This window comes from Bombina bombina, chromosome 1, assembly GCF_027579735.1.
Source record: "Bombina bombina isolate aBomBom1 chromosome 1, aBomBom1.pri, whole genome shotgun sequence".
NCBI lineage: Eukaryota > Metazoa > Chordata > Amphibia > Anura > Bombinatoridae > Bombina > Bombina bombina.
This window is the reverse complement of record NC_069499.1, coordinates 435,028,725-435,055,783: the sequence shown is the minus strand read 5'-3', so window position 1 is coordinate 435,055,783 and position 27,059 is coordinate 435,028,725. Positions and strand designations below refer to the sequence as shown.

Genomic DNA, 27,059 nt, shown 5'->3' with positions numbered 1-27,059 from the left:
TTTGCAACATGCACAAGTCTGGAGTACTACAGTTCAGGAAAAAAGGGTAATCTAGCACTCTTGCAACAGTCTTGCAAAACTGCTACTGCATAGTGCTACAGACACGTGCACGCTCCTACGCTTACTTCACTGCTTTTCAACAATGGATCCAAAGAGTACAAAGTAAAAATTATAATAGAAGTAGATTGGAAAATTGTATAAAATTGCATGCTCTATCTGAATCATGACAGTTTAATTTTGACTTGACTGTCCCTTAAAGTTGAAACGTGACATTTGGAGTGATATGCTAACTGTAAACCTGTAAACGTGTATTTTTTTTTTTAAAAAAATAACTATGAAATCTTTATCTCAGTATAGCATATTTACATTACCTGTCTTTTTAATATTTTCTTTTTAAGTTACAAAATGTTGGTAGACAAATGTGTTTGGATGCTGGAAGTGATAATCGTGGAGATAAACCTCTTATCATGTATGCTTGCCATGGCCTTGGGGGAAACCAGGTAAGAAAATATTTACTTTAAATTAGTTATTGAAATAAGCTATTGAAATATTTTGAAGTAACTCCTAATTTGAAAAATAAACCCCTTGTACTATATTATTATTATTATTACTACACGTGCACTGTTTTAATTTATTTCAGACATTATTGTATTCCATGAGTAGAAAATAATTTGTACACTAGAGTTAAGTTGAAAAACCTAATTCTCAAGTTCCAGCTAATTTTTTATAATTAAACATAGCAGCTTAGCAATAAAAGTAAATCTTAGAGGAATCTCTATAGTTGTTAACAAAATCGTTTTCTTCATAAACTTACAGAAAGTTTTTGTAAGGTAATGGTGAGACAATGCTAATTACATTGTATTATTTTAAGTCTATATATGGGTCCTAAGCTTAGGATTTTCTTTTCCTGCAGTATTTTGAATATACCTTAAGCCATGAAATTCGACATAATATTCAAAGAGAACTGTGCCTTCGGCCTACTTATGGACCATTGCTCATTAAAGTTTGTAGATACCAAGGAAAAGACACAACTGTGAATCCTGAAGAAAAGTGGGAGCTACGAAAGGTATATTGCGTTTTGTTATTTAAAAATAGAATGTTTAAAAAATATATAGTATTAAAAAGAGCCCTAAGGCATTCTGTCTTGTAAGAGCAAAACAGGTTTTTAGTTGCCAATAGGGACCAAATGGCTTGCCAATTTCTTTCATACAGGTGGTGGGAGTCCAGGATCCATTACTCATTACTATTCCCTGCCAATAGGAGGAGGCAAAGATTCCCAAACCCTAAGAGCTATATAAAACCCCTCCCACCTCACTGGTAAATCGGTGTTGCCATAGCCTCCGCTGGAGGAAGGTGAAGAATGATGAGAATGATGATGTGCATTTGATTTTTCAGTGAGGGGTTCTCAGATTGAGTTGAAGCCCATTTTCCAACAGAATGCAGTTCTGGATGGAGGGATGTATTTGGAGTATGGGTAGTGGCATATTTTTCACCTGTTAGGAATTGGTCACAAGCCCTTGACAGATGTTGCAGGGACTTGTCCTTTTCAACTTCTTTTTGGATGGTTGATATACTCGTAATTATTTCAGCTCTTTTGACAGACTTGCATTTTAGCCAATCAGTGCTGACTGCTAGTAACTTCACGTGCGTGAGCACAGTGTTATCTATATGAAACACATGAACTAACACCCTCTAGTGGTGAAAAACTGTCGAAATACCCTGAGATGAGAGGCGGCCTTCAAGGGCTTAGAAATTAGCATATGAACCTCCTAGGTTTAGCTTACTGTCCATTTAAGGAAAAATAAAGCATATTTCTTCTGTTAAGTGTGATCAGTCCACGGGTCATCATTACTTGTGGGATATTAACTGCTCCCCTACAGGAAGTGCAAGAGGATTCACCCAGCAGAGTTGCTATATAGCTCCTCCCCTCTACGTCACCTCCAGTCATTCTCTTGCACCCAACGACTAGATAGGATGTGTGAGAGGACTATGGTGATATATTTAGTTTTTATATCTTCAATCAAAAGTTTGTTATTTTATAATAGCACCGGAGTGTGTTATTCCTTCTCTGGTAGAATTTGAAGAAGAATCTACCTGAGTTTTTCTATGATTTTAGCCGGAGTAGTTAAGATCATATTGCTGTTTCTCGGCCATCTGAGGAGAGGTAAACTTCAGATCAGGGGACAGCAGGCAGATTAATCTGCAAAGAGGTATGTAGCAGTTTATTATTTTCTGACATGGAATTGATGAGAAAATCCTGCCATACCGTTATAATGTAAACTCAGCCTTGAATGCAGTAGATGTAGCTGATATCAGGCTGTCATGTATGTATATTTTACACTTCAGTTTTCTGGGAAATGGTACTTCTCTGGCTTTTAAACTGTATACATAGACTTAACCTATTTTGCAGGGACTTGCAATAGGTTTTAAATGACAATTAATTATTGAGGTAAAACGTTTTTTTGCTGGCATGTAAAAACGTTTTTTTCTCTGAGGTACTGGGTGAAAAAATGTTTTGGGCACTTTTTTTCCACTTGGCAATAGTTTTGATTTAAATTAGAGCAGTTCACTGATCCCTCTCACTGTTATGTGTGTGGGGGAGGGGCCATTTTGGTGCTTTCACTATGCATCAGAAAAAACTCAGTCAGAGATTCATTTTCTTCCTGCATGATCCGGTTCATCTCTACAGAGTTCAGGGATCTCCAAAGCCTTTTTTGAGGGAAGTAATCATACAGCAGAGCTGTGCTGATGGTATTGACTGTGATATAAAAAACGTTTATTTGTGTATTTTTTTCTGCTGCCAGGGTTAGTTATCATTTGCTGAGGGGAACAATCCTTTGCTAAAACTGTATATTCTGACAAAGATTGATGCTATAACTTAATTATTTTATCTGTTATAATATTTTCTGTGCTTCTTAAAGGCACAGTTCGTTTTCATATTATTTGTAAATTACTTTGAAAAGTATTTCCAAGTTGCTGTTTATTTGCTAGTGTGTTAAACATGTCTGATTCAGAGGAATATCTCTGTGCTATATGTGTTAATGCCAAAGTGGAGCCCAATAGAAATTTATGTACTAAATGTATTGATGCTACTTTAAAAAATAGTCAATCTGTACAAATTGAACATATTTCACCAAACAACGAGGGGAGAGTTATGCCGACTAACTCGCCTCACGTGTCAGTACCTGCATCTCCCGCTCAGGAGGTGCGTGATATTGTAGCGCCGAGTGCATCTGGGCGGCCATTACAAATCACATTACAAGATATGGCTACTGTTATGACTGAAGTTTTGGCTAAACTACCAGAACTAAGAGGTAAACGTGATCACTCTGGGATGAGAACAGAGTGCGCTGATAATGCAAGGGCCATGTCTGATACTGCGTCACAGTTTGCAGAACGTGAAGACGGAGAGCTTCATTCTGTGGGTGACGGTTCTGATCCAAATAAACTGGACTCAGACATTTCAAATTTTAAATTTAAGCTTGAGAACCTCTGTGTGTTACTAGGGGAGGTATTAGCGGCTCTGAATGATTGTAACACAGTTGCAATCCCAGAAAAAATGTGTAGGTTGGATAAATATTTTGCGGTACCGACGAGTACTGATGTTTTTCCTATACCTAAGAGACTTACTGACATTGTTACTAAGGAGTGGGATAGACCCGGTGTGCCTTTCTCACCCCCTCCTATATTCAGAAAAATGTTTCCAATAGACGCCGCCACACGGGACTTATGGCAAATGGTCCCTAAGGTGGAGGGAGCAGTTTCTACTTTAGCTAAGCGTACCACTATCCCAGTGGAGGATAGCTGTGCTTTTTCAGATCCAATGGATAAAAAATTAGAGGGTTACCTTAAGAAAATGTTTGTTCAACAAGGGTTTATATTGCAACCTCTTGCATGTATTGCGCCTGTCACGGCTGCAGCAGCATTTTGGTTTGAGTCTCTGGAAGAGACACTTCAATCATCCACACTAGATGACATCACACACAAACTTAAATTCCTTAAGTTAGCTAATTCATTTATTTCAGATGCCGTAGTACATTTAACTAAACTTGCGGCTAAAAATTCAGGATTCGCCATTCAGGCACGCAGAGCTCTGTGGCTAAAATCCTGGTCAGCTGATGTTACGTCTAAATCTAAATTGCTTAATATTCCTTTCAAAGGGCAGACCTTATTCGGGCCCGGCTTGAAAGAGATTATTGATGACATTACAGGAGGTAAAGGTCATGCCCTGCCTCAGGACAAGGCCAAAGCCAAGGCTAGACAGTCCAATTTTCGTTCCTTTCGTAATTTCAAAGCAGGAGCAGCATCAACTTCCTCTGCACCAAAACAGGAAGGAGCTGTTGCTCGCTACAGACAAGGCTGGAAACCTAACCAGTCCTGGAACAGGGGCAAACAGGCCAGAAAAACCTGCTGCTGCCCCTAAGACAGCATGAATTGAGGGCCCCCGATCCGGGACCGGATCTAGTGGGGGGCAGACTTTCCCTCTTCGCCCAGGCTTGGGCAAGAGATGTTCAGGATCCCTGGGCGTTAGAGATCATATCTCAGGGATACCTTCTGGACTTCAAATCCTCTCCCCCAAGAGGGAGATTTCATCTGTCAAGGTTGTCAACAAACCTAACAAAGAAGGAAGCGTTTCTACGCTGCGTACAAGATCTTTTATTAATGGGAGTGATCCATCCAGTTCCGCGGTTGGAACAAGGACAAGGGTTTTACTCAAATCTGTTTGTAGTTCCCAAAAAAGAGGGAACCTTCAGGCCAATCTTGGATTTAAAGATCCTAAACAAATTCCTAAGAGTTCCATCGTTCAAGATGGAAACTATTCGAACAATTTTGCCCATGATCCAAGAGGGTCAGTACTTGACCACAGTGGATTTAAAGGATGCTTACCTTCACATACCGATTCACAGAAGTCATTACCGGTATCTAAGGTTTGCCTTTTTAGACAGGCATTACCAGTTTGTAACTCTTCCATTCGGACTGGCTACGGCTCCAAGAATCTTCACAAAGGTTCTGGGCACTCTTCTGGCGGTACTAAGACCGCGAGGAATTTCAGTAGCTCCGTACTTAGACGACATACTGATACAAGCTTCAAGCTTTCAAACTGCCAAATCTCATACAGAGATAGTACTGGCATTTCTAAGGTCGCATGGATGGAAAGTGAACGAAGAGAAAAGTTCTCTCTTTCCACTCACAAGAGTTCCCTTCCTGGGGACTCTGATAGATTCTGTAGAAATGAAGATTTACCTGACAGAGGACAGGTTAACAAAACTTCAAAATGCATGCCGTGTCCTTCATTCCATTCAAGAGACCAGAAATTCTCTTCTATGGTGGCTTTATCGGCCACATCTGTCCAGGGGAATGCCATTCAGCAGGCCAGACTGGTCAATTGTAACAACAGACGCCAGCCTACTAGGTTGGGGCGCTGTCTGGAATTCTCTGAAGGCTCAGGGACTTTGGAATCAGGAGGAGAGTCTTCTTCCAATAAACATTCTGGAATTGAGAGCAGTCCTCAATGCTCTTCTGGCTTGGCCCCAGTTAGCAACTCGGGGGTTCATCAGGTTCCAGTCGGACATCACGACTGTAGCTTATATCAACCATCAGGGAGGGACAAGAAGCTCCCTAGCAATGATGGAAGTATCGAAGATAATTCGCTGGGCAGAGTCTCACTCTTGCCACCTGTCTGCAATCCACATCCCGGGAGTGGAGAACTGGGAGGCGGATTTCTTAAGTCGTCAGACTTTTCATCCGGGGGAGTGGGAACTTCATCCAGAGGTCTTTGCCCAAATACTTCCACGTTGGGGCAAACCAGAGATAGATCTCATGGCGTCTCGACAGAACGCCAAGCTTCCGCGCTACGGGTCCAGATCCAGGGATCCGGGAGCGGTCCTGATAGATGCCTTGACAGCACCATGGACCTTCAGGATGGCTTATGTGTTTCCACCTTTCCCGATGCTTCCTCGATTGATTGCCAGAATCAAACAGGAGAAAGCATCAGTGATTCTAATAGCGCCTGCATGGCCACGCAGGACTTGGTATACAGATCTGGTGGACATGTCATTCTGTCCACCTTGGTCGTTACCTCTGAAACAGGACCTTCTGATTCAGGGTCCTTTCAAACATCAAAATCTAACTTCTCTGAAGCTGACTGCTTGGAAATTGAACGCTTGATCTTATCAAAGCGTGGTTTTTCTGAGTCAGTTATTGATACCTTAATACAGGCTAGGAAGCCTGTCACCAGAAAGATTTACCATAAAATATGGCGTAAATACCTATATTGGTGCGAATCCAAAGGTTACTCTTGGAGTAAGGTTAGGATTCCTAGGATATTGTCTTTTCTACAAGAAGGTTTAGAAAAGGGGTTATCCGCTAGTTCCTTAAAGGGACAGATCCCAGCTCTGTCCATTCTGTTACACAAGCGTCTGTCAGAAGTTCCAGACGTTCAGGCTTTTTGTCAGGCTTTGGCCAGGATTAAACCTGTGTTTAAAGCTGTGGCTCCACCATGGAGTTTAAACCTTGTTCTTAACGTTTTACAGGGTGTTCCGTTTGAACCCCTTCATTCCATTGATATAAAGTTGTTATCTTGGAAAGTTCTATTTTTAATGGCTATTTCCTCGGCTCGAAGAGTTTCTGAGTTATCAGCCTTACATTGTGATTCTCCTTATTTGATTTTTCACTCGGATAAGGTAGTTCTGCGTACTAAGCCTGGGTTCTTACCTAAGGTAGTCACTAACAGGAATATCAATCAGGAGATTGTTGTTCCATCCTTGTGCCCAAATCCTTCTTCGAGGAAGGAACGTCTTTTGCACAATCTGGATGTAGTTCGTGCCCTTAAATTTTATTTACAGGCAACTAAAGATTTTCGACAAACGTCTTCCCTGTTTGTCGTTTACTCTGGTCAGAGGAGAGGTCAAAAAGCTTCTGCTACCTCTCTCTCTTTTTGGCTTCGTAGCATAATTCGTTTAGCTTATGAGACTGCTGGACAGCAGCCTCCTGAAAGAATTACAGCTCATTCCACTAGAGCTGTGGCTTCCACTTGGGCCTTTAAGAATGAGGCCTCTGTTGAACAGATTTGCAAGGCTGCAACTTGGTCTTCGCTTCATACTTTTTCCAAATTTTACAAATTTGACACTTTTGCTTCCTCGGAGGCTATTTTTGGGAGAAAGGTTCTTCAGGCAGTGGTTCCTTCTGTATAAAGAGCCTGCCTATCCCTCCCGTCATCCGTGTACTTTTGCTTTGGTATTGGTATCCCACAAGTAATGATGACCCGTGGACTGATCACACTTAACAGAAGAAAACATAATTTATGCTTACCTGATAAATTCCTTTCTTCTGTAGTGTGATCAGTCCACGGCCCGCCCTGTTTTTTAAGGCAGGTAAATATTTTTTTAAATTATACTCCAGTCACCACTACACCCTTGGCTTCTCCTTTCTCGTTGGTCCTTGGTCGAATGACTGGAGGTGACGTAGAGGGGAGGAGCTATATAGCAACTCTGCTGGGTGAATCCTCTTGCACTTCCTGTAGGGGAGCAGTTAATATCCCACAAGTAATGATGACCCGTGGACTGATCACACTACAGAAGAAAGGAATTTATCAGGTAAGCATAAATTATGTTTTACTGGTACTTCGTATTATGTTTAAGTCACTGTTATAAAGAAAATCTTTGAACTGGGAAGCACACTGCATTCCTTACACGTTTCAAATTTTTATATATATATATATATATATATATATATATATATATATATATACATATATATATATATATATATATATATATATATCAATGTTAGTTGTGCAAAGCTGGGTAATGAGTAGTAAAGGCATTATCTATCTTTTTAAACAATAACAATTTTAGTGTAGACTTTCCCTTTAAGGACTTAATTTGATCTATATTATCTGAAATGTTGACAGCCATGCCTCCTTAAAGTAAGCATAAAAGGTGAGTTCAGAATTTACCTTCTACTAGTTCTAAGCCTGCTGAGGTTAATGTTTCTAGTTGTGAAGCTGCTGAGCCCTCGGAGAAAGGGAGAGTTTTTGTTTTTTCTGATCAGGGGTCTTCCTCTGGTCATCAGTCAGAATCATCCTTCTCATTTTTTTGTTGTTGTTAAATCTCCTCAAGTGTTATCTATCCCTGATGCAGTCTCTGAGATAGTTTCCAGAGAATGGTCTAAGCCCAGTATTCCTTTTAAACCTTCTGCAAGCTTTTATAAAAATATATCCTTAACCGACTTCTAATATTGAACTTTGGGAAACTGTTTCAAAAGTGGATGGGGCCATTTCTACATAGGCTCTTCCTTTACATAGGTAGGAAGGCTCTTCAGCAAGCAGGATATCTTTTTAGACCAGCAATTTTCTTTCTTTTTTTTTTTTATTCTTTATTTATGAGCCAATTCATGATACATAACAAAAACAAGGCAAAATAAATTGTTATGATTACATACAGAATGAATATAAATACAATATTACACTTGTTAAAATATACATATAGAAAATGAATACCGAAGAAAGTTAAGGATAGGAATGGGGAGGGGAATAAAAGGGAAAGGGGAAGGAAGGAGTAAAATATATGCATGTGCTTGATGCTCTGGGTATATATTATATATATAGTATATATTTTGTGAAATTACTGTTTCACAATAAAACTTAACATTATGAAATATATCTATTCTGTTCATTTTGAAGTAGCAGTATTCTACAATGGATAGTAATTCTTGACTTCGAGTTTTCGATTCAGCCATGGTGGGAGTTAGCGTAGATTTCCATTTCTAGAGATTAGGGACTTTGCCACGTTTAGGCAAATCTGGAGAAGAAGCTGTCTTAATATATATCTACACTTGGGTCTATCATTAAATAAAACTATCATGAGTGTAAGTTTGAATGTGGGGTCGAATATCTTAGCAAGAGTTCCCTCAACAGATGTCCAGAAATCTCTCAAGTGGGGGCTAGGACCACCAGATGTGTGTTAGTGTTCCGGTCTCTCTGCACCTCCTCCAGCATTGATGAGATGCGTTATGATAAATTAACTATAGCCTAGCGGGTGTAAGGTACCATCTCGATAACATTTTGTAATTAATTTCCAATATCTTTGTGGATGTAGAAGATGTGTACTCAAAAAGTTTGGCCTATGTTTTTGGTGGAATTTCCAGTGATGATTCCTTCTGCCAGCCCCGAGTATAATTAGGTATGGTTTTATATATAAGGCCATCTATCATCCTCCTGGCTATGGACAGTGAACCCTTCAAAGCAGTGCGTTGCCTGCACAACTCCTCAAAATGTGTGGTAGGTTGAAGAAGTGGCGATCTATGTGGGGATAATTTTAACAAGTGTTATAGCTGGTGAAATTTTAGCCAATTAATAAAGGTGCCACCTAGTATTTGCCACCTAGTTTGTTAGATCCCGCATAGGTTTCAGTGTCCCTTGGTGCAAAAATTCTATTATTGGGGAGGATAAGCCCAAATCTGTATAGTTAGTATTATCTGTAGCTGTATGCAAGCTCGCTAGTAACTCAGTGTTTGGGAAAATTGGGCACATGGGGGGAAAAAGAAGAGATACAGAAGGTATGTCTGTAGAGGGGTGAAGTTTTCACTCTAGCTGGTCTACAAGTAGAGGGCAACCAGCACAGAGGGCCCAGCTCTGGAGTTTTAAGGATGTGGGAATCGAGTGATATCCAGGCTTTATCCTCCGTGCTAATATGCCAATCCAAGATACGCTGAAGTCAATTTGCTTGGTAATAGCTTAGTACATGTGGGACACCCAGACCACAGCTTTGTCTAGATCGGAACAAAGTTTTTCTGGGTACTCTGGGTTTACGGATGCTCCATATGAACTTAATTAATATTGATTGTAGTTGTGTTATGTATGAACTAGGTAGATTAATTATTAGTGTTTGTAACCTGTATAATATACGCGGCAAAATAAGGAGAAAGGCTTTTGTTGCCATGCTTGGCAGTCCCTTTGTATGGTTTTAAGCAACAGGAGGTAATTGAATTGGAATAGCGAGGACATTTTTTGTGTTATATTAACTCCCAGATATTTTCCGTGTTCTTTTTGGGGCTGGTACAGACATATCTTAGAAAGTTCCATGAATTTATGGGGGTTCATGTTAATGTTTAAAATGTTTGATTTTTGGCTGTTGATGTGGAAGTGTGACAATTTGCCAAACTCATGGAACTCCCTTGAGGAATGGGGATAGACCTGGTGGGATTGGTTATAGTTAGTAGGACGTTGTCCGCATATAAGCTAATTTTATAATCATTAGGCCCTATGTTGATTCCCTTAATATCCTGATTTAATCTAATGTGCCCTGCTGGTGGTTCCATCTCCATAGTGAACAGCAGGGGGGAAAGCAAGCACCCCTGTCGTGTGCCATTGTTTATAGAAATGGGGTCTGAATAAGTACCATTGACTTTGATCTTGGCCGTGGGGTCTCAACACTGACTGAATATTCGTTTAATCATTTGCAGGCCAATCCCATAGCCTCTTAGGGAGATTTGAAGGTAGGACCAATTTAATTCTATCAAATGCCTTTTCTGTGTCGTTAGAGACCAGGACCGTTGTAGCATGATCTATCAGTTACAGTGTCCTGATCATGTTGTCTCTGGTCTCCTGACGCACAACAAAGCCAGCTTGGTCCACATGGATAAGTTGGGGAAGGTATTTATTCTATGCGCTAACATTTTTGCATAGATTTTTGCATCAGTATTTGAGTGGATAGGGCGATAATTTCCTTGGTCGGTGGGGGATTTGTCTGTCTGTTTTGTGTATAAGGGTTATGTGAGTGGACCGCTTTTCTTGCAAAAAAACAAAACATTTTTGTCTATTGCTTTTTTGGGACGGTAAAGATGTTATTGCCTGCAAGATTTCAGAGATTTCTATTGGTGCATCCAGTAAATCTGATTCTTCCTGTGAAAGGGTGGGCAAGTCAGCTTTTTAAATGTAAGCTTCCATCTCATGAATGTCTCTCATGTTAGCTACTGCTGGGAGGTTATATAGTTTTTTTTTTTTAATATTCCCGAAATGCGGCGGCTATCCCTTTGCTATTTTGAATGTCTGTAGAGTTGGCGTTAGATATGCAGTGTATATAGGATTTGAGTGTGCTCTGCCTAAGGGCCCTAGCCAGCATAGTGACAGTTCTATTTCCTTTAGTGAAATATCTTCTTTTAAGATAAAAAGCCCTTTTCGGTGTCTCTTTGTGTAAGTATGTTTAGTTCTGTTCTAGCTATAGATAGGTCTTTAAGAATTATTGTTTCTGAAGGGAACCGGTTATGTTTATCCTCTAATGCGTTCAGTTTATGAAGGAGGGTATTATATTCCTGTCTTCTAGATTGTATTAAGATTGCTTTATGCTTTAGGAGCTCCCCTCTTATTACTGCTTTATGGGCATCCCATATAACATTAGGACCGACAGAGTCATTCTAGTTGAATGCAAAGTATTCTGAAAGTGCACTAGAAGTTTTATCTGTTATGGGTGCGTTTTTCAGCAGAGATTCATCGAGTCTCCAGCAGTATTGGGTTAGTGGGGCTGACAGCCACAAGATCTCAAGAGTCAACATAGAGTGGTCAGACCAGGGTGTAGGTGATATATGGGATATATCTACTAATTGTAAGCTGAGCTGGTTCAAAAAGAAATAGTCAATTCTAGATGAGGTTTTCTGTGGATGAGAGTAGAAAGTGTATTCTCTATTACATGGATGTTGTAACCGCCACACATCAATGAGTGTATGGGACTGTAATTTTGAGTTAGTTTCAGAGGGTTGACAGGGGGACACTTCTACGCCTATGTGAACAATCCAAGTTAGTAGATAAAGCTACGTTAAAGTCCCCAGCCAGGAGGACAATACCTTTCGCTAGTGGTGCAAGTGTGTTGAGTGATTTTCCGAAGAATTTTGCTTGACCCCTATTCGGAGCATATTTGTTAACCAAGGTAAGCGGTTGATTGCATAAGAGACAATCAAGGTAGGCTACTGATCCTTTTTGGTATGAGTGCTGAGATGTGAGTTGGAACGGTGATACTGTGATACTAAGATGCTTACACCGTTTTTGTCGCATTGTGATTGAAGTATCCTGCGGGGTAATATCTGGAGGAGCATGCAGGAGCTCGTGTACGATAAAAATAGTATGTCTCCCCCTTGTTTATGGAACAAATTGAGAGCTATGGAAAGTTTTGTGGGTGAATTTAGTCCCTTTATATTTTGGGAAAAAATATTTAATTTAGGTTGGTTCATGTTTCAATTTCTTAAGGAATGAGGTAGCGTGACTGATAAGGGACTCTAGAAAAGTTTATGATGTTGTACAGTCCCTACTGTGTCTAATGAGCATAGTTTTGTACTCATGATTTGAGGAAGAATCATGCAGTATATTTTTAAGGAGAAGGGATAAGAGGGGAGGGGGAAAGGTGTTAGAATGGAGTAAAAGACTGGTTTCAGGAAGATGAGAAAAATAGATAGATAGAAAACATAGTTTAATAAGAAACATAAAAAACACAGTAATAAGAAATTATTGCATCCTGCGTCCAATTGTGTTATGCAATAATTCACTGTGTTGTCAAAAACTAAAATTAAGGGCTGCTAGTAGCTCTTTTATGTAAGAGCTGTGTACAGGACGGAAAGCTTTAAAGTTAAGCTTACAATTTGGGAATTACATGTTAGTTTCCAGGCATAATAATTGTAAGAGTGACGCATTATTTAAGTTGACCAAACATTCTACATTACAACAGAAATCCTGCTATAAAGACTGTTTTACAATTTTGTCGGATATATAACTATTGAAAAACATTTTAAGAACGTTAACTATTACATCTACCAACGTGAGTCCAGGGTAATGTGATGTAAATTATGGATAAAGGCATAAACAGATCTTATCTGGATTTATTGGAGACATTCCTCAGTGAGTAAAGGAGTCGACTTCCTCAGTGAGTAAAGTGGGACCAATTTTCTACTTCTAGTGGTGTTTAAGTCTTCTGAATCACTATAATTATTATGCAAATCAATTTGTAATGACTGTGTAGCGTCAATTGGTTTGAAAAATTATTTCATTGCCATTTTAGGGTTTTGTGTCCCTTTATCTGATTTAGTTCCTTTAAGTGCTCTAGGTTGTTTTTTTTTTTTAACTGAGATTATGGTTTGAAGCTGTGTAAGTCTTTCCAGAGGCTGAACTGAAATTTCACTGTGAAGTTTGTTGTTTTGTTTTGTTTTTTAGCTTTGTATCCCTTTTCTAGGCTGTATAAGGTAACAGGGACTGTTTCTGCAGTTCAGAGATATATTCGTATGAAGGTAGTTTGCTATTAGAAGGCTAATTTTAGGTCTCTCAAGGCAGATTGAATGCCTCAACAGACATACATATTTCTTTCATGTAATTGGCAAGAGTCCATGAGCTAGTGACGTATGGGATATACAATGCTACCAGGAGGGGCAAAGTTTCCCAAACCTCAAAATGCCTATAAATACACCCCTCACCACACCCACAATTCAGTTTTACAAACTTTGCCTCCTATGGAGGTGGTGAAGTAAGTTTGTGCTAAGATTTCTATGTTGACATGCGCTTCTCAGCTTTTTTTTGAAACCCGATTCCTCAGAGTACAGCGAATGTCAGAGGGACGTGAAGAGAGTATCACCTATTGAATACAATGATTTTCCTAACGGGGGTCTATTTCATAGGTTCTCTGTTATCGGTCGTAGAGATTCATCTCCTACCTTCCTTTTCAGATCGACGATATACTCTCATATACCATTACCTCTACTGATAGCCAAACCAGTACTGAAATAGTTATCTGCTATATGTGGATTTTTTGGTAAGTATGTTTTTTATTATTTAAGACACCCCAGCTATGGTCTTGCACTTTATGCATTTATATAAAGTTCTAAATATATGTATTGTACTTATATTTGCCATGAGTCAGGTTCATGTATTTCCTTGTGCAGACTGTCAGTTTCATATTTGGGAAATAAACATATTAAGAAATATTTTTTTCTTACCTGGGGTTTAATCTTTTTTTTTTTCAAATTGACTACTTTTTTCTTAAAAATTGCGGGCAGCATTAGGCCCGCGGGTGTGCCAAATGCTAGACTTTATTGCGTCATTCTTGGCGCGAGAATTTTTTGGGGCAAAAAGTACGTCCGTTGACGCAAGTTCGTCATTTCCGGCGTCGTAGTTGATGCAGAAGCCTTACACACGGTTGCATTGTTAGTGATGCAAGTGTGTCATTTCCGGATACTGTTGTCGCCAAAAAAGATTTCACTACGTTGTGCGTCATACTTGGTGCCAAATTTTTCATTAGTTTTATTCCCCATTGCTGTTTGCCTCTTGCCTTTTTCTATGTCAGAGGGCTATGCTGTTTGCATTTTTTCCCATTCCTGAAACTGTCATATAAGGAAATTGATAATTTTGCTTTATATGTTGTTTTTTCTTTTACATTTTGCAAGATGTCTCAATCTGATCCTGCCTCAGAAGTATCTATTGGAACTTTGCTGCCTGACATCGGTTCTACCAAAGCTAAGTGCATTTGTTGTAAGATTGTGGAAATTATATCTCCGAATGTCATTTGTAATACTTGTCATGATAAACTTTTACATGCAGAGAATGTATCCATCAGTAATAATACATTGCCAGTTGCAGTTCCTTTAACTTATAATGTACATGATCTACCTATGAATTTTAAAGAATTTGTTACTGATTCCATTCAGAAGGCTTTGTCTGCATTTCCGCCTTCTAATAAACGTAATAAACGTAAAAGGTCTTTTAAAACTTCTCATAAAGTTGATGAAATTTCAAATTACAGACAACATAATGATTTATCCTCCTCTGATGAGGATCTATCTGATTCAGAAGATCCTTCCTCAGATATTGACACTAACAAATCTACTTATTTGTTTAAAATAGAGTATATTCGTTCTTTGTTAAAAGAAGTGTCAATTACTTTGGATATTGAGGAAGCTAGTCCTCTTGACATTAAGTAGTAAACGTTTAAATGCTGTTTTTAGTCCTCCTGTGCTTACTCCAGAGGTTTTTCCTATTCCTGATGCTATTTCTGATATGATTTCTAAGGAATGGAATAAGCCAGGTACTCCTTTTATTCCTTCTTCAAAGTTTAAATTTTTTTTATCCTTTACCAGCAATTTCTATAGTGTTTTGGGAAAAGATCCCCAAAGTTGATGGGGCTATTTCTACTCCTTGCTAAACGTACCACTATTCCTATGGAAGATAGTACTTCTTTTAAGGATCCTTTAGATAGGAAACTTGAATCCTTACTAAGGAAAGCCTATTTATATTCAAGTCATCTTCTCAGGCCTGCAATTTCTTTGGCTGATGTTGCGGCTGCATCAACTTTTTGGTTGGAGAATTTAGCGCAACAAGAATTGGATTCTGACATATCTAGCATTGTTCGCTTACTGCAACATGCTAATCATTTTATTTGTGATGCCATTTTTGATATTATCAAAATTGATGTTAGATCCATGTATTTAGCTATTTTAGCTAGAAGAGCTTTATGGCTTAAATCTTGGAATGCTGATATGACATCTAAGTCTAGATTATTATCTCTTTCTTTCCAAGGTAATAATTTATTTGGTTCTCACTTGGATTCCATTATTTAAACTGTTACTGGAGGAAAGGGTTTTTTTCTGCCTCCGGATAAAAAACCTAAGGGTAAATCTAAGGCTTCTAACCGTTTTTGTTCCTTTCGTCAAAATAAGGAACAGAAATCTAATCCTTCCCCCAAGGAATCTGTTTCCAATTGGAAGCCTTCCTCAAATTGGAATAAATCCAAGCCTTTTAGAAAAACAAAGTCCGTCCCTAAGTCCGCATGAAGGTGCGGCCCACATTCCAGCTGAGCTGGTAGGGGGCAGATTAAGGTTTTTCAAGGATTTTTGGATAAATACTGTCCAAAATCTATGGATTCAGAGCATTGTCTCTCAAGGGTATCGAATAGGATTCAGAGTAAGACCTCCTGTGAGAAGATATTTTTTTTTCTCGCGCGTATCGCAGCAAATCCAGTAAAAGCTCATGCTTTCCTGAAGTGTGTTTCAGACCTGGAGTTTTCAGGGGTAATCATGCCGGTTCCTTTTCAGGAACAAGGTCTGGGGTTTTATTCAAATCGATTCATTGTCCTAAAGAAGGAAAATTCATTCAGACCAGTTCTGGATCTGAAAATTTTGAATCGTTATGTAAGAGTACCAACTTTCAAGATGGTGACTATAAGGACTATTCTGCCTTTTGTTCAGCAAGGACATTATATGTCTACAATAGACTTGCAGGATGCATACCTTCATATTCCAATTCATCCAGAACATTATCAGTTTCTGAGATTCTCTTTTCTAGACGAGCATTACCAATTTGTTGCTCTTCCATTTGGCCTAGCAACAGCTCCAAGAATCTTTTCAAAGGTTCTAGGTGCCCTACTCTCTGTAATCAGAGAACAGGGTATTGCAGTGTTTCCTTATTTGGACGATATCTTGGTACTAGCTCAGTCTTTACATTCTTCAGAATCTCACATGAATCAACTAGTGTTGTTTCTTCAAAAACATGGTTGGAGGATCAATTTACCAAAATGTTTCTTTATTCCTCAGACAAGGGTCACCTTTTTAGGTTTCCAGATAGAGACAGAGTCATGGACACTGAATCTAACAGCAAGAGACGTTTGAAATTGGTTGCAGCCTGTCGGCACCTTCAGTCTCAGTCATTCCCTTCAGTGGCTATGTGGGTGTGGTGAGGTTTGTATTTATAGGCATTTTGAAGTTTGGGAAACTTTGCCCCTCCTTGTAGGATTGTATATCCCATACGTCACTAGCTCATGGACTCTTGCCAATATGAAAAAAATGAATTTATCAGGTAAATTCTTACATAAATTATGTTTTTCTTTTAAAGCATACAGGTTGCCTTGGCTTGTGGTGTCTTAATGCTGTAGGCTTAAAGCTTTTCTAAGGTAATTCCTCAGTTGGTGTGGCCTTATTTATTATGGAGGCCTGTCCTACCAGTATATGTTAGCTGAGTTGCATAAGCTGTGTTTGCTCTAGGCTGGCAGGTAGGCGCTGTTAATGTGCAGCATGACAAGTATTGGCCTGCAAGTGCATGGTGATGTGTTGCTGTTGGGTATTTTACCTTACCAACTTGAGCTGTAGACCGCAATGCTGATTTGTGGAGTACCGCATCGTTTTAGTGCTGTAGGCCGCAATGACGCACTTAGCTTCTTCACGCTTGCCAGTTTGATTCCGGTGGTCCAGCAGTTGTGCGGAGGTGTTCCCAGGGTCGTTTGGCTTTATGCAGGGCTTGGATTCCCTCTTATGCTTGCCTTCCAATCCTGTCAGCTTCGGAGCTCACAGCAGCACATCCACCATGATGGGCTGCTAGCTCCGCCCCTGGGGATTGTTCTTTTTTATATTACTTTTTTCACCGAAATCAACAATACTGTATGCAAAAACAAAACAGAACAGATTCAAACCATAAATCATATGTAAATGCAGAAGGGCAGATAATGAAATAGACCAGAAATTTATATTGCTAATATGCTGCTGCGTCTTCATTTGCTTGAATAGTTTTTATTGGCAGTTTTCTGAAGAATCCTTTTGGAATTGCTTAAGTGTGCTAATGCTTTAATTTGTGATGCTGTTTTAGACATCATTAAGATACATTCTAACGGTATGTCTATGGTAGTACTTTCCAGAAGGGCATTACGGTTAAAATATTGGTCTGCTGATAAAGGTACAGCCCCCAATCCAGAAGCTCTGGTAGGGGGCAGGTTATGCCTTTTTCAGGAAGCTTAGTTTAAAGGGACACTAAACCCAAATTTTTTCTTTCATGATTCAGATAGAGCATGCAATTATAAGCAGCTTTCTAATTTACTACTATTATCAATTTTTCTTCGTTCTTTTGCTATCTTTATTTAAAAAGCAGGAATGTGATGCATAGGAGCCGGCCCATTTTTGGTTGGGAACCTCCAATAAGCAAGCGCTATTCATGGTACTGAACCTAAAATGGGCTGACTGCTAAGATTTACATTACTGCTTTTAAAATAAAGATAGCAAGAGACCGAAGAAAAATTGATAATAAGAGTAAATTAGAAAGTTGATTAAAATGTCATGCTCTATCTGAATCATGAAAGAAAAAATGTGGGTTCAGTGTCCCTTTAAGTCTGTTCAGAATCACTGGATTCTAAATATAGTCTCTCAGGGATAAGGAATAGGTTTGTCCAATGTTCTGAGAAATCAAGTGAAAGCTCAGGCTTTTTTCAATCGGTTTCGGATCTACAATCTATGGGGGGTGATTGTTCCTTTTCCATTCGTGGAACAGGGGATTGGGTTTTACTCCAACCTCTAAATTAGTCCAAAGAAGGTTGTAACTTTCAGACCAGTTCTGCATTCAAAGGCTCTGAACTTTCAAAATGGAGACTATTCTGCCTTTTGTTCAGAAAGGTCAGGTCAGGCTAAAGCTTCCAGAATATTTTCAAAGATTTTTTGTCTGTGATCAGAACTCAGGGTATTGCAGTGTTTCCTTTAAATTAAACTTTCATTATTCAGATAGAGCGTGCAATTTTAAACAACTTTCCAATTTACTTCCATTAACACAATGTGCACAGTCTTTTTATATTTAAACTTTGAATCACCAGCTCCTACCGAGCATGTGCAAGAATAAGTGTGTATGCATTTGTGAATGGCTGATTACTGTAACATGGTACGTGTATGCATTTGTGATTGGCTGATGGCTGTCACATGGTACAGGGGGAGTGGAAAAAGACAACTTTTAAAATTGTCAAAAAAAAAATCTACTACTCATTTGAAGTTCAGACTAAGTGCTATTGCATTGTCTTGTTATCTTATATTTGTTGATTATGCAAATCTACAGTGTTAACTGGTCCTTTAACTGGATGATATCTTACTTCAAGCTCCATCTTTTCATTAAGCAGGATCTCACACCAGCACACTATTGTTGTTCGTTCAACAACATAGTTGGAATGTAAATTTTCCAAAGAGTTTTCCAGTTCCTCAGACAAAGGTTGTTTTTCTGTGTGTTCTGATACATTTAGTTTCCTTGAAAATGTTTCACAAATTTTGACAGAAGGTTGAAGCTAGTGTCTGTTTGTCTAAGCCATAAGTCTTTCTTTTCCAACAGTTGCTCTTTGTATGGAGGTGTAAGGTCTCATGATTGTGGCTTTTGATGCTATTCTATTTGCTTGTTTAAACATTAGGCCTCTTCAGCTTTGTATGCTTCGGTAGTGGTGCAGGGATCATACGCAGCTGTCTCAAAGGATTCATCTAGATCTCAGAACAAGGAAATACCTGTCTTGGTGGCTGGATCATCAGCTTATTATGCTGGGGGCTTCTTTTGTTCGTCCTGCTTGTTCTATGATCACTACAGATGCAATTCTTTTAGTTTGAGGGCTGTCTGTGGGTCTCAGAGAGCACAAGTTTTTGGCTTTCTGAGGAGGCAAGGTTACCAATAAATGTTCTAGAACTCTGTGAGATTTTCAGAGCTCTTCAGAATTGGCCTCTGTTAAAAAGGAAGTTTTATCTACATTTTCACACAGACAATGTCACAGCAGTGGCCTATGTTAATCGTCAGGGGCGAACTCGGTTCCCTAGCCATGAAGGGACTATGTTGAATTCTTTCCTTGGAAGAAGTCGATTTATGTTGTCAGTCTCTGCATCCAGGAAAATGGTCTCTCCATCTGGATGTTTTCAACCAGATAGTGTATCTTTGGGGTCTCCCAGAGATAGATCTGATTGTCTTTCGGTTGAACCACAAACTTCTCAGGTACTGTGCGAGATCCTGGGATACTCAAGCAGTTTTTGTGTATGCTCTGGTGGCTCATTTCAACTAGCTTATGTTTTTCCACCTTTGGTTCTGTTTTCCACAGTGATTAAAGGAATCAGTCAAGAAGAGGCACAGCAATTCTGATTGCTCCAGCTTGGTCTCGCAGAGTTTAGCATGCAGTCCTTTTTCAGTTGTCCTCCTTGACCACTTCCTCTGCGGCCTATCCTTCTGTCTCAATTTCCGTTTTTCCATCCGGATCTCGTCTCTAAGCTTGATGGCATGGAGATTGAACTGATAGTTTTTAAGGAGAACGTTTTTTTAGATTCTGTTTTGGAGACTCTGATACAGGCTTGTAAGTCTGTGACCTGGAAGATTTATCATATGGTCAGGAGGGCCTTTATTTCTTGGTGTTTTGGATCATCATCCGATTCTTGCTCTTTCAGTTTTGTTTCACAGGAAGATTGCTAATCTTCGTGATATTAATGGTTTTGTTCAGGATTTTTAACCAGTATTTAACCTGTTATTAAACCAATTTCTACTCCTTGGAATCTTAATTTGGTTTTGAAGATTTTGCAGGCTTTTCCATTTGAGCGTATGCATAAAGTGAATATTAAACTTCTTTCTTGGAAGATTTTTTGTTTGGCTATCTCTTCTGCTAGAAGAGTCTCTGAATTGTTTGCCCTCTCATCTTATCCTCCTTATCTTATCTTCTTGGACTTTTAAGAATGACACTGACCAAATTTGCAAGGCAGTTACTTGGTCTTCTTTGCATACGTTAACTAATTTCTACCATTTTGATGTTTTTTTTTTACTTTTCTGAGGCAGTCTTTGGTAGCATATAGTAGTAACTTCAGGCAGTTGTCTCAGGTTAATTCGTTTTTGCCTGTCCGTTATTTCTAATTGCATTTTAAAAAAAAATGTGTATTTTGCCTGTTTGTATTCTTTTGGGGTTGAGGATTTTGTTTTCTGTGTAAAAAAAAAAAAAGTTCTTTATATCCCACTCTTCATGTTTCATTACTTGTGGACTCTACAGCTTGGGTATTAGTTCCCAGGAGTAATGGATCATGGACCCTCACAACCTGTATGAAAGAAAACATAATTCATGCTTACCTGATAAATTCATATCTTTCATGGTGGAGAGAGTCCACAAGACCCCACCCTGTTTTTTTTTTTTTTTTTTTGGCGTGTTTGTTTATTTTTTGCGCACTTCAATTTTTCCCTGCTTCTATTTTTTGCTCTTATTTAATTTCCTACCTCTTTTTACTTGGCTATACGTCCGAATGAGTTACCAGTGAGGTGGGAGGGGTTTTATAGAGCTGTTGGGGTTTGAGAATCTTTGCCGCCTCCTAGTGACAGGGAAGAGTAATTCCCAGAAGTAATGGATCATGGACTCTCACCTCCATAAAATAAATTAATTTATCAGGTTGGCATAAATTATGTTTGTTTTTTTTTGTTGTTGAAAATGTTCTCCTCTCTAATACTTTCCCACAGATCCATTTTAACTACTGGTGTTTATTAAACAGTTTACAAATAGCTCCTTTTACCTGTATTTTATCATTTGAAATAGCTTTTAAAACCACTATCATATAATGAAAATATAAATACTTTTTTGTATTCTTTAAAGAAAAGTAGCAGCCCAGTGGGTAGGAGTGACAGATACTAAAATATTATTTTTTAATAGGATAAGGCAGCATGGACTGCATTTGCAATAAGAAAAAATGGCTATTTCATATACAAAAGTAAATAAAACCAAGGGAACCATTCCAATATATTTTACACTTTTCAGCTGGTAGTAACATTGAAGTTAACATTTTCTTTCTTTAATCTAAAAGACACTGTTTAGCACATGTATGTGTGTATATATATGTGTATGTGTGTGTGTGTGTGTATATATATATATATATATATATATATATATATATATATATACACACATACACATACATACAGCGGGGCAAAAAAGTATTTAGTCAGCCACCAATTGTGCAAGTTCTCCCACTTAAGAAGATGAGAGAGGCCTGTAATTTTCATCATAGGCATACCTCAACTATGAGAGTCAAAATGTGGAAAAAAATCCAGACAATCACATTGTCTGATTTGGCAAGAATTTATTTGCAAATTATGGTGGAAAATAAGTATTTGGTCACCTACAAACCAGCAAAATTTCTGGCTCTCACAGACTTGTATCTTCTTCTTTAAGAGGCTCCTCTGTCCTCCACTCATTACCTGTATTAACGGCACCTGTTTGAACTTTTTATCAGTATAAAAGACACCTGTCCACAACCTCAAACAGTCACACTCCAAACTACACTATTGTGAAAACCAAAGAGCTGTCAAAGGACACCAGAAACAAAATTGTAGACCTGCACCAGGCTGGGAAGACTGAATCTGCAATAGGCAAGCAGCTTGGTGTGAAGAAATCAACTGTGGGAGCAATAATTAGAAAATGGAAGACATATATAAGACCACTGATAATCTCCCTTGATCTGGGGCTCCACGCAAGATCTCACTCCGTTGGGTCCAAATGATCACAAGAACGGTGAGCAAACATCCCAGAACCACCGGAGGTCTAGTGAATGACCTGCAGAGAGCTAGGACCAACGTAACAAAGGCTACCATCAGTAACACACTACGCCGCCAGGGACTCATCTCCTGCAGTGCCAGACGTGTCCCCTGCTTAAGCCAGTACATGTCCAGGCCCGTCTGAAGTATGCTAGAGAGCATTTGGATGATCCAGAAGTGGATTGGGAGAATGTCATATGGTCATATGAAAACAAAGTAGAACTGTTTGGTAGAAACACAACTCGTCCTGTTTGGAGGAGAGAGCATGCTGAATTGCAACCAAAGAACACCATACCTACTGTGAAGCATGGGGGTGGCAACATCATGCTTTGGGGCTGTTTCTCTGCAAAGGGAACAGGACGACTGATCCGTGTACATGAAAGAATGAATGGGGCCATGTATTGTGAGATTTTGAGTGCAAACCTCCTTCCATCAGCAAGGGCATTGAAGATGAAACGTGGCTGGGTCTTTCAGCATGACAATGATCCCAAACACACCACCCGGGCAACGAAGGAGTGGCTTCGTAAGAAGCATTTCAAGATCCTGGAGTGGCCTAGCCAGTCTCCAGATCTCAACCCCATAGAAAACCTTTGGAGGGAGTTGAAAGTCTGTGTTGCCCAGCGACAGCCCCAAAACATCACTGCTCTAGAGGAGATCTGCATGCAGGAATGGGCCAACATACCAGCAACAGTGTGTGACAACCTTGTGAAGATTTACAGAAAACATTTGACCTCTGTCATTTCCAACAAAGGATATATAACAAAGTATTGAGATGAACTTTTGATATTGACCAAATACTTATTTTCCACCATAATTTGCAAATAAATTATTTCCAAATCAGACAATGTGATTGTCTGGATTTGTTTCCACATTTTGTCTCTCATAGTTGAGGTATACCTATGATGAAAATTACAGGCCTCTCTCATCTTCTTAAGTGGAAGAACTTGCACAATTGGTGGCTGACTAAATACTTTTTGCCTGACTGTGTGTATGTGTGTGTGTATATATATATATATATATATATATATATATATATATATATATATATATATATAAAATAGATGTCATTATCAGCCAGTGAGAATTAATAGGCAGTACAACACGGATACTGCAGTATTAGTTTCAACTTAAAGGGATATGAAACCCAGACATATATTTTCTTTTGTGATTCAGACAGAGCATCTATTTCTATTATAAAATTGGCTTTATCCCCATGGTGTTCTGTGTTTAACCCTTCGAGTGCTAAGCACTTTCCTACCTGGGTGATAAGCTGTTCAAAGGGTTTTTTCTTTTTTTTAAATTTTTTTGTAACTTTTTTTGTTAGCTAAAGTGCTTGCACTTCTGAACATCGCAAGAAGAGAGACACTAAAATCTGGCCTGACCTTGAGAGCTAGATATACTAATGTAGCTCCACCCATTAAGACTAATGTGGAGTTATAAAGCCACAGACTGATATTGCACTATGTGCCTTGTTGCTCAATAGGTTGGACGTGTCATGAGGGAATGAGTAATGGAAAGAAGGCCACATGTTCTCTCACCACATTTTCTGAGACATTTTAGTTTTTGCTATTTCTACAAGAAAAAAAAGGAAAATGTTGGTGCAGTCTAACGTGCACATACGTTCCTCTCGTTAACTGCATGTGTTTAAATGTTACAATCCTTTTGGTAATGATTTACTCCATGTACCTTTAGATGACATTTTTATTTACTTTTAGGTCTAACTTATGAATGTGCAATGAATTTATTTCAACCAATGAGTAGAAATGGAGTGAACATTTTCTTTTTTGCTTTTTTTTCCCCCTTAGGATCAATTATTGTACAATCCAGCATTTAACCTGTGTGTCACCGCAAATGCAGAAAACCCAAGCCTCGTAGCTTGTGATGCTACAGATCCGTTCCAACAATGGGTGTTTCGGCAAAGCGCATAACTATGCAATAAGGGACCGTTCTTTTTTTATACTGTGATTAGGGTGTGTGAAGTAGCTTTTGGCTATAATTATGTTGTGTCCATAAAAAATTCCTCTGTTATGTTACATGAAAAAATACTACAGATATTTGTCAAATGCATACTTTTTTCATCTTCAATTATCAAAATTGGCTAAATGTTATCTTAGTTTTTTGCCATTTTAGTTATAATAAGGTTGGATGTGTATTAATAGTTAAGCAAAGGTTTACAGTAACTATAGCACAATTGTAATCATATGTTTAGCAATTCTGGAATTTATTTTAAAACGCCCATACCTGGGAGAGTAATTCAGACAACATTATTTTGGCAACCATGTACCTAGTAGGAGAACTAATTAAATAAATGTTCTATGGACCATTTACTCTGTCAATATAAAAAAACCTATTTATAACAAAAGATATACGATTTATTCAAACTGCTAAATTACTTGTTCAAATGTATTTTATAAAGTTAGGTCATATTTTATATGAAAGGGCTTTTTTTTTTCTCTTAATTTAGTTACTAAATTTCAGGGTTTTTTTACAAGGATATTGTCTAGGTAAAGCTTGTAGAGAAAATAGTAAGTTTCAGAGATGAACTTTTTGCAAATGCCTTCATTTAAGGTTATTGTAAACATAACATGATTTAAAATCAGGTCCGGAATCTAAGCAATATTTTAGCAGGTACTTTAATTGATCACTTCTAATGAAGATGCGCTATAACTTACTTTTTAATCTAGCCGTACCGTTCTAATACGCCCACTTCAAAACTAAATTTTTTTGTGAGCTAACAGTTTGAACTATTCTCCAATCGGTGCTCTAGTCATATAGCACTTTTTTTTCTTTTTTTTGTTTTGTTGCTAGAGCTCCAATTGGAAAACAGTTCAAATTGAATGGCACTGCTAGATATTAAAGTAAGTTACAGCGCATCTAGATTAGAAGTAAACAATTAAAGTCCTTGTAAAATATTGCTTAGATTCCAGACCTGATTTTAAAGTTTACCATCTCTTTAAATAACTACAAATAAATCAAATTCTCCTCTTTATCTGCAAATGTGGAGTTATAAAGCCACACACTGATATTGCACTATGTACCTTGTTGTGAAGTAAACAACATTACACCTCAGTTTTCTTTATATACTGTGCAAAAATATTTCCCCAGTCATTATGTTTAAAGTATAGAACTATAAATGGAAGAAATGAACTGTTACTAACTGTTCTCAATCAGTCGCTTTTTTATGGCATATTTGAATTGTATATGATTTGAGAGAATTTGAGAGTCTTTCTAATTCAAAATAAAAATATTTTTTTGTATGCAGGTAAATATGCAATTAGCCAGTGAGATTGTATCTTTATGATACTGGTGTGCTGTTGGGATTTTTATGTTAAATGTATATATATATATATTTTTTTTTACGTTTGGAAGGATCTTTTTTAAGGCCATATTGGCTAGGATGATATTTTGTTTCTAATTTTATCACTTACAAACTTTTAAGAAAAATCTGTATGGTTTATATATTGGAGGATTTTTAAGGGATGGTATTTTGTGGCTCCTAAAACAATAAAAGTTCATATTTCTAATTGTTGTGTTTCTTTTCTTTCACAATTCCATTTTTATGCTATACCTAGTTTAACAAAGAAGCACCTAGATTACGAGTTTTTGTCGGTAAGGCTATACGGGGCTAACAAGCCTTTTCTCTTGTAAGGTGTATCCAGTCCACGGATCATCCATTACTTGTGGGATATTCTCCTTCCCAACAGGAAGTTGCAAGAGGATCACCCACAGCAGAGCTGTCTATATAGCTCCTCCCCTAACTGCCACCTTCAGTCATTCTCTTGCAACTCTCGACACGCATGGAAGCAGTAAGAGAGATGTGGTGAAAAGTAGTTTTTTTTTCTTCAATTCAAAAGTTTGTTAAAAGTTTGTTATTTTTAAATGGTACCGGAGTTGTACTATTTTAGTCCCAGGCAGAAAATAGAAGAAGAATCTGCCTGTGGTCTCTAATGATCTTAGCAGGTTGTAACTAAGATCCATTGCTGTTCTCACACATAACTGAAGAGAGAGGTAACTTCAGCTGGGGAATGGCGTGCAGGTTATCCTGCTATGAGGTATGTGCAGTTTAAATTTTTTCTAGAGGAATGTAAATGCTAGAAAATGCTGCTGTTACCAGATTTATTTAAGGTAAGCCTGATTACAGTGATTTAAAAGCGACTGGTATCATGCTTACTGTCAGAGGTAATACTCTTATTATTTTTCAATTCCTGTCATATAAAACGTTTGCTGGGAGTGTTTAAACGTTTTTATATATGTTTTGGTGATAAAACTTTATTGGGGCCTAGTTGTTTTCCACATGGCTGGCTTAAATTTGCCTAGAAAGTTTTCTTAGGCCTCCCACTGTGTAGACATGAGTGGGAGGGGCCTAATTTAGCGCTTAATTGCGCAGTAACTTTTGCAGACTGAGACATCCAGCTTCCCTCAAGGAGTCCCCTGAATGCTATAGGACCTCTCTAAAGGGCTCTTAGGCTTTCCAAAGTCGTTTGTATGGGAAGGTAGGGCCACAGCAGAGCTGTGGCAGTTTGTTGTGACTGTTAAAAAACGTCTATATCTTTTTTTTTTTTATCCGTTTTTTAAACTAAGGGGTTAATCATCCATTTGCAAGTGGGTGCAATGCTCTGTTAGCTTATTATACACACTGTAAAAATTTCGTTTGATTTACTGCTTTTTTCACTGTTTTTCAAATTCTGACCTTTTTTATTTTTCTTAAAGGCACAGTACCGTTTTTATTTTTTGCTTGTTAACTTGCTTTAAA

The 27,059-nt window shown here is 38.3% G+C and overlaps 1 protein-coding gene across 1 annotated transcript in view; it reads left to right on the top strand.

Moving 5' to 3' along the window:
* GALNT3 (polypeptide N-acetylgalactosaminyltransferase 3) overlaps positions 1-25,830 on the top strand; it is a 145,721-nt gene extending 119,891 nt beyond the window's left edge. The window contains exons 9-11 of the mRNA XM_053698391.1: positions 399-500; positions 914-1,066; positions 24,112-25,830. Of these exons, the coding sequence (XP_053554366.1) occupies positions 399-500; positions 914-1,066; positions 24,112-24,234 (378 nt within the window). The 3' untranslated portion in view covers positions 24,235-25,830. The remainder of the gene's footprint in view (positions 1-398; positions 501-913; positions 1,067-24,111) is intronic.
* Positions 25,831-27,059: the final 1,229 nt, after the last annotated feature.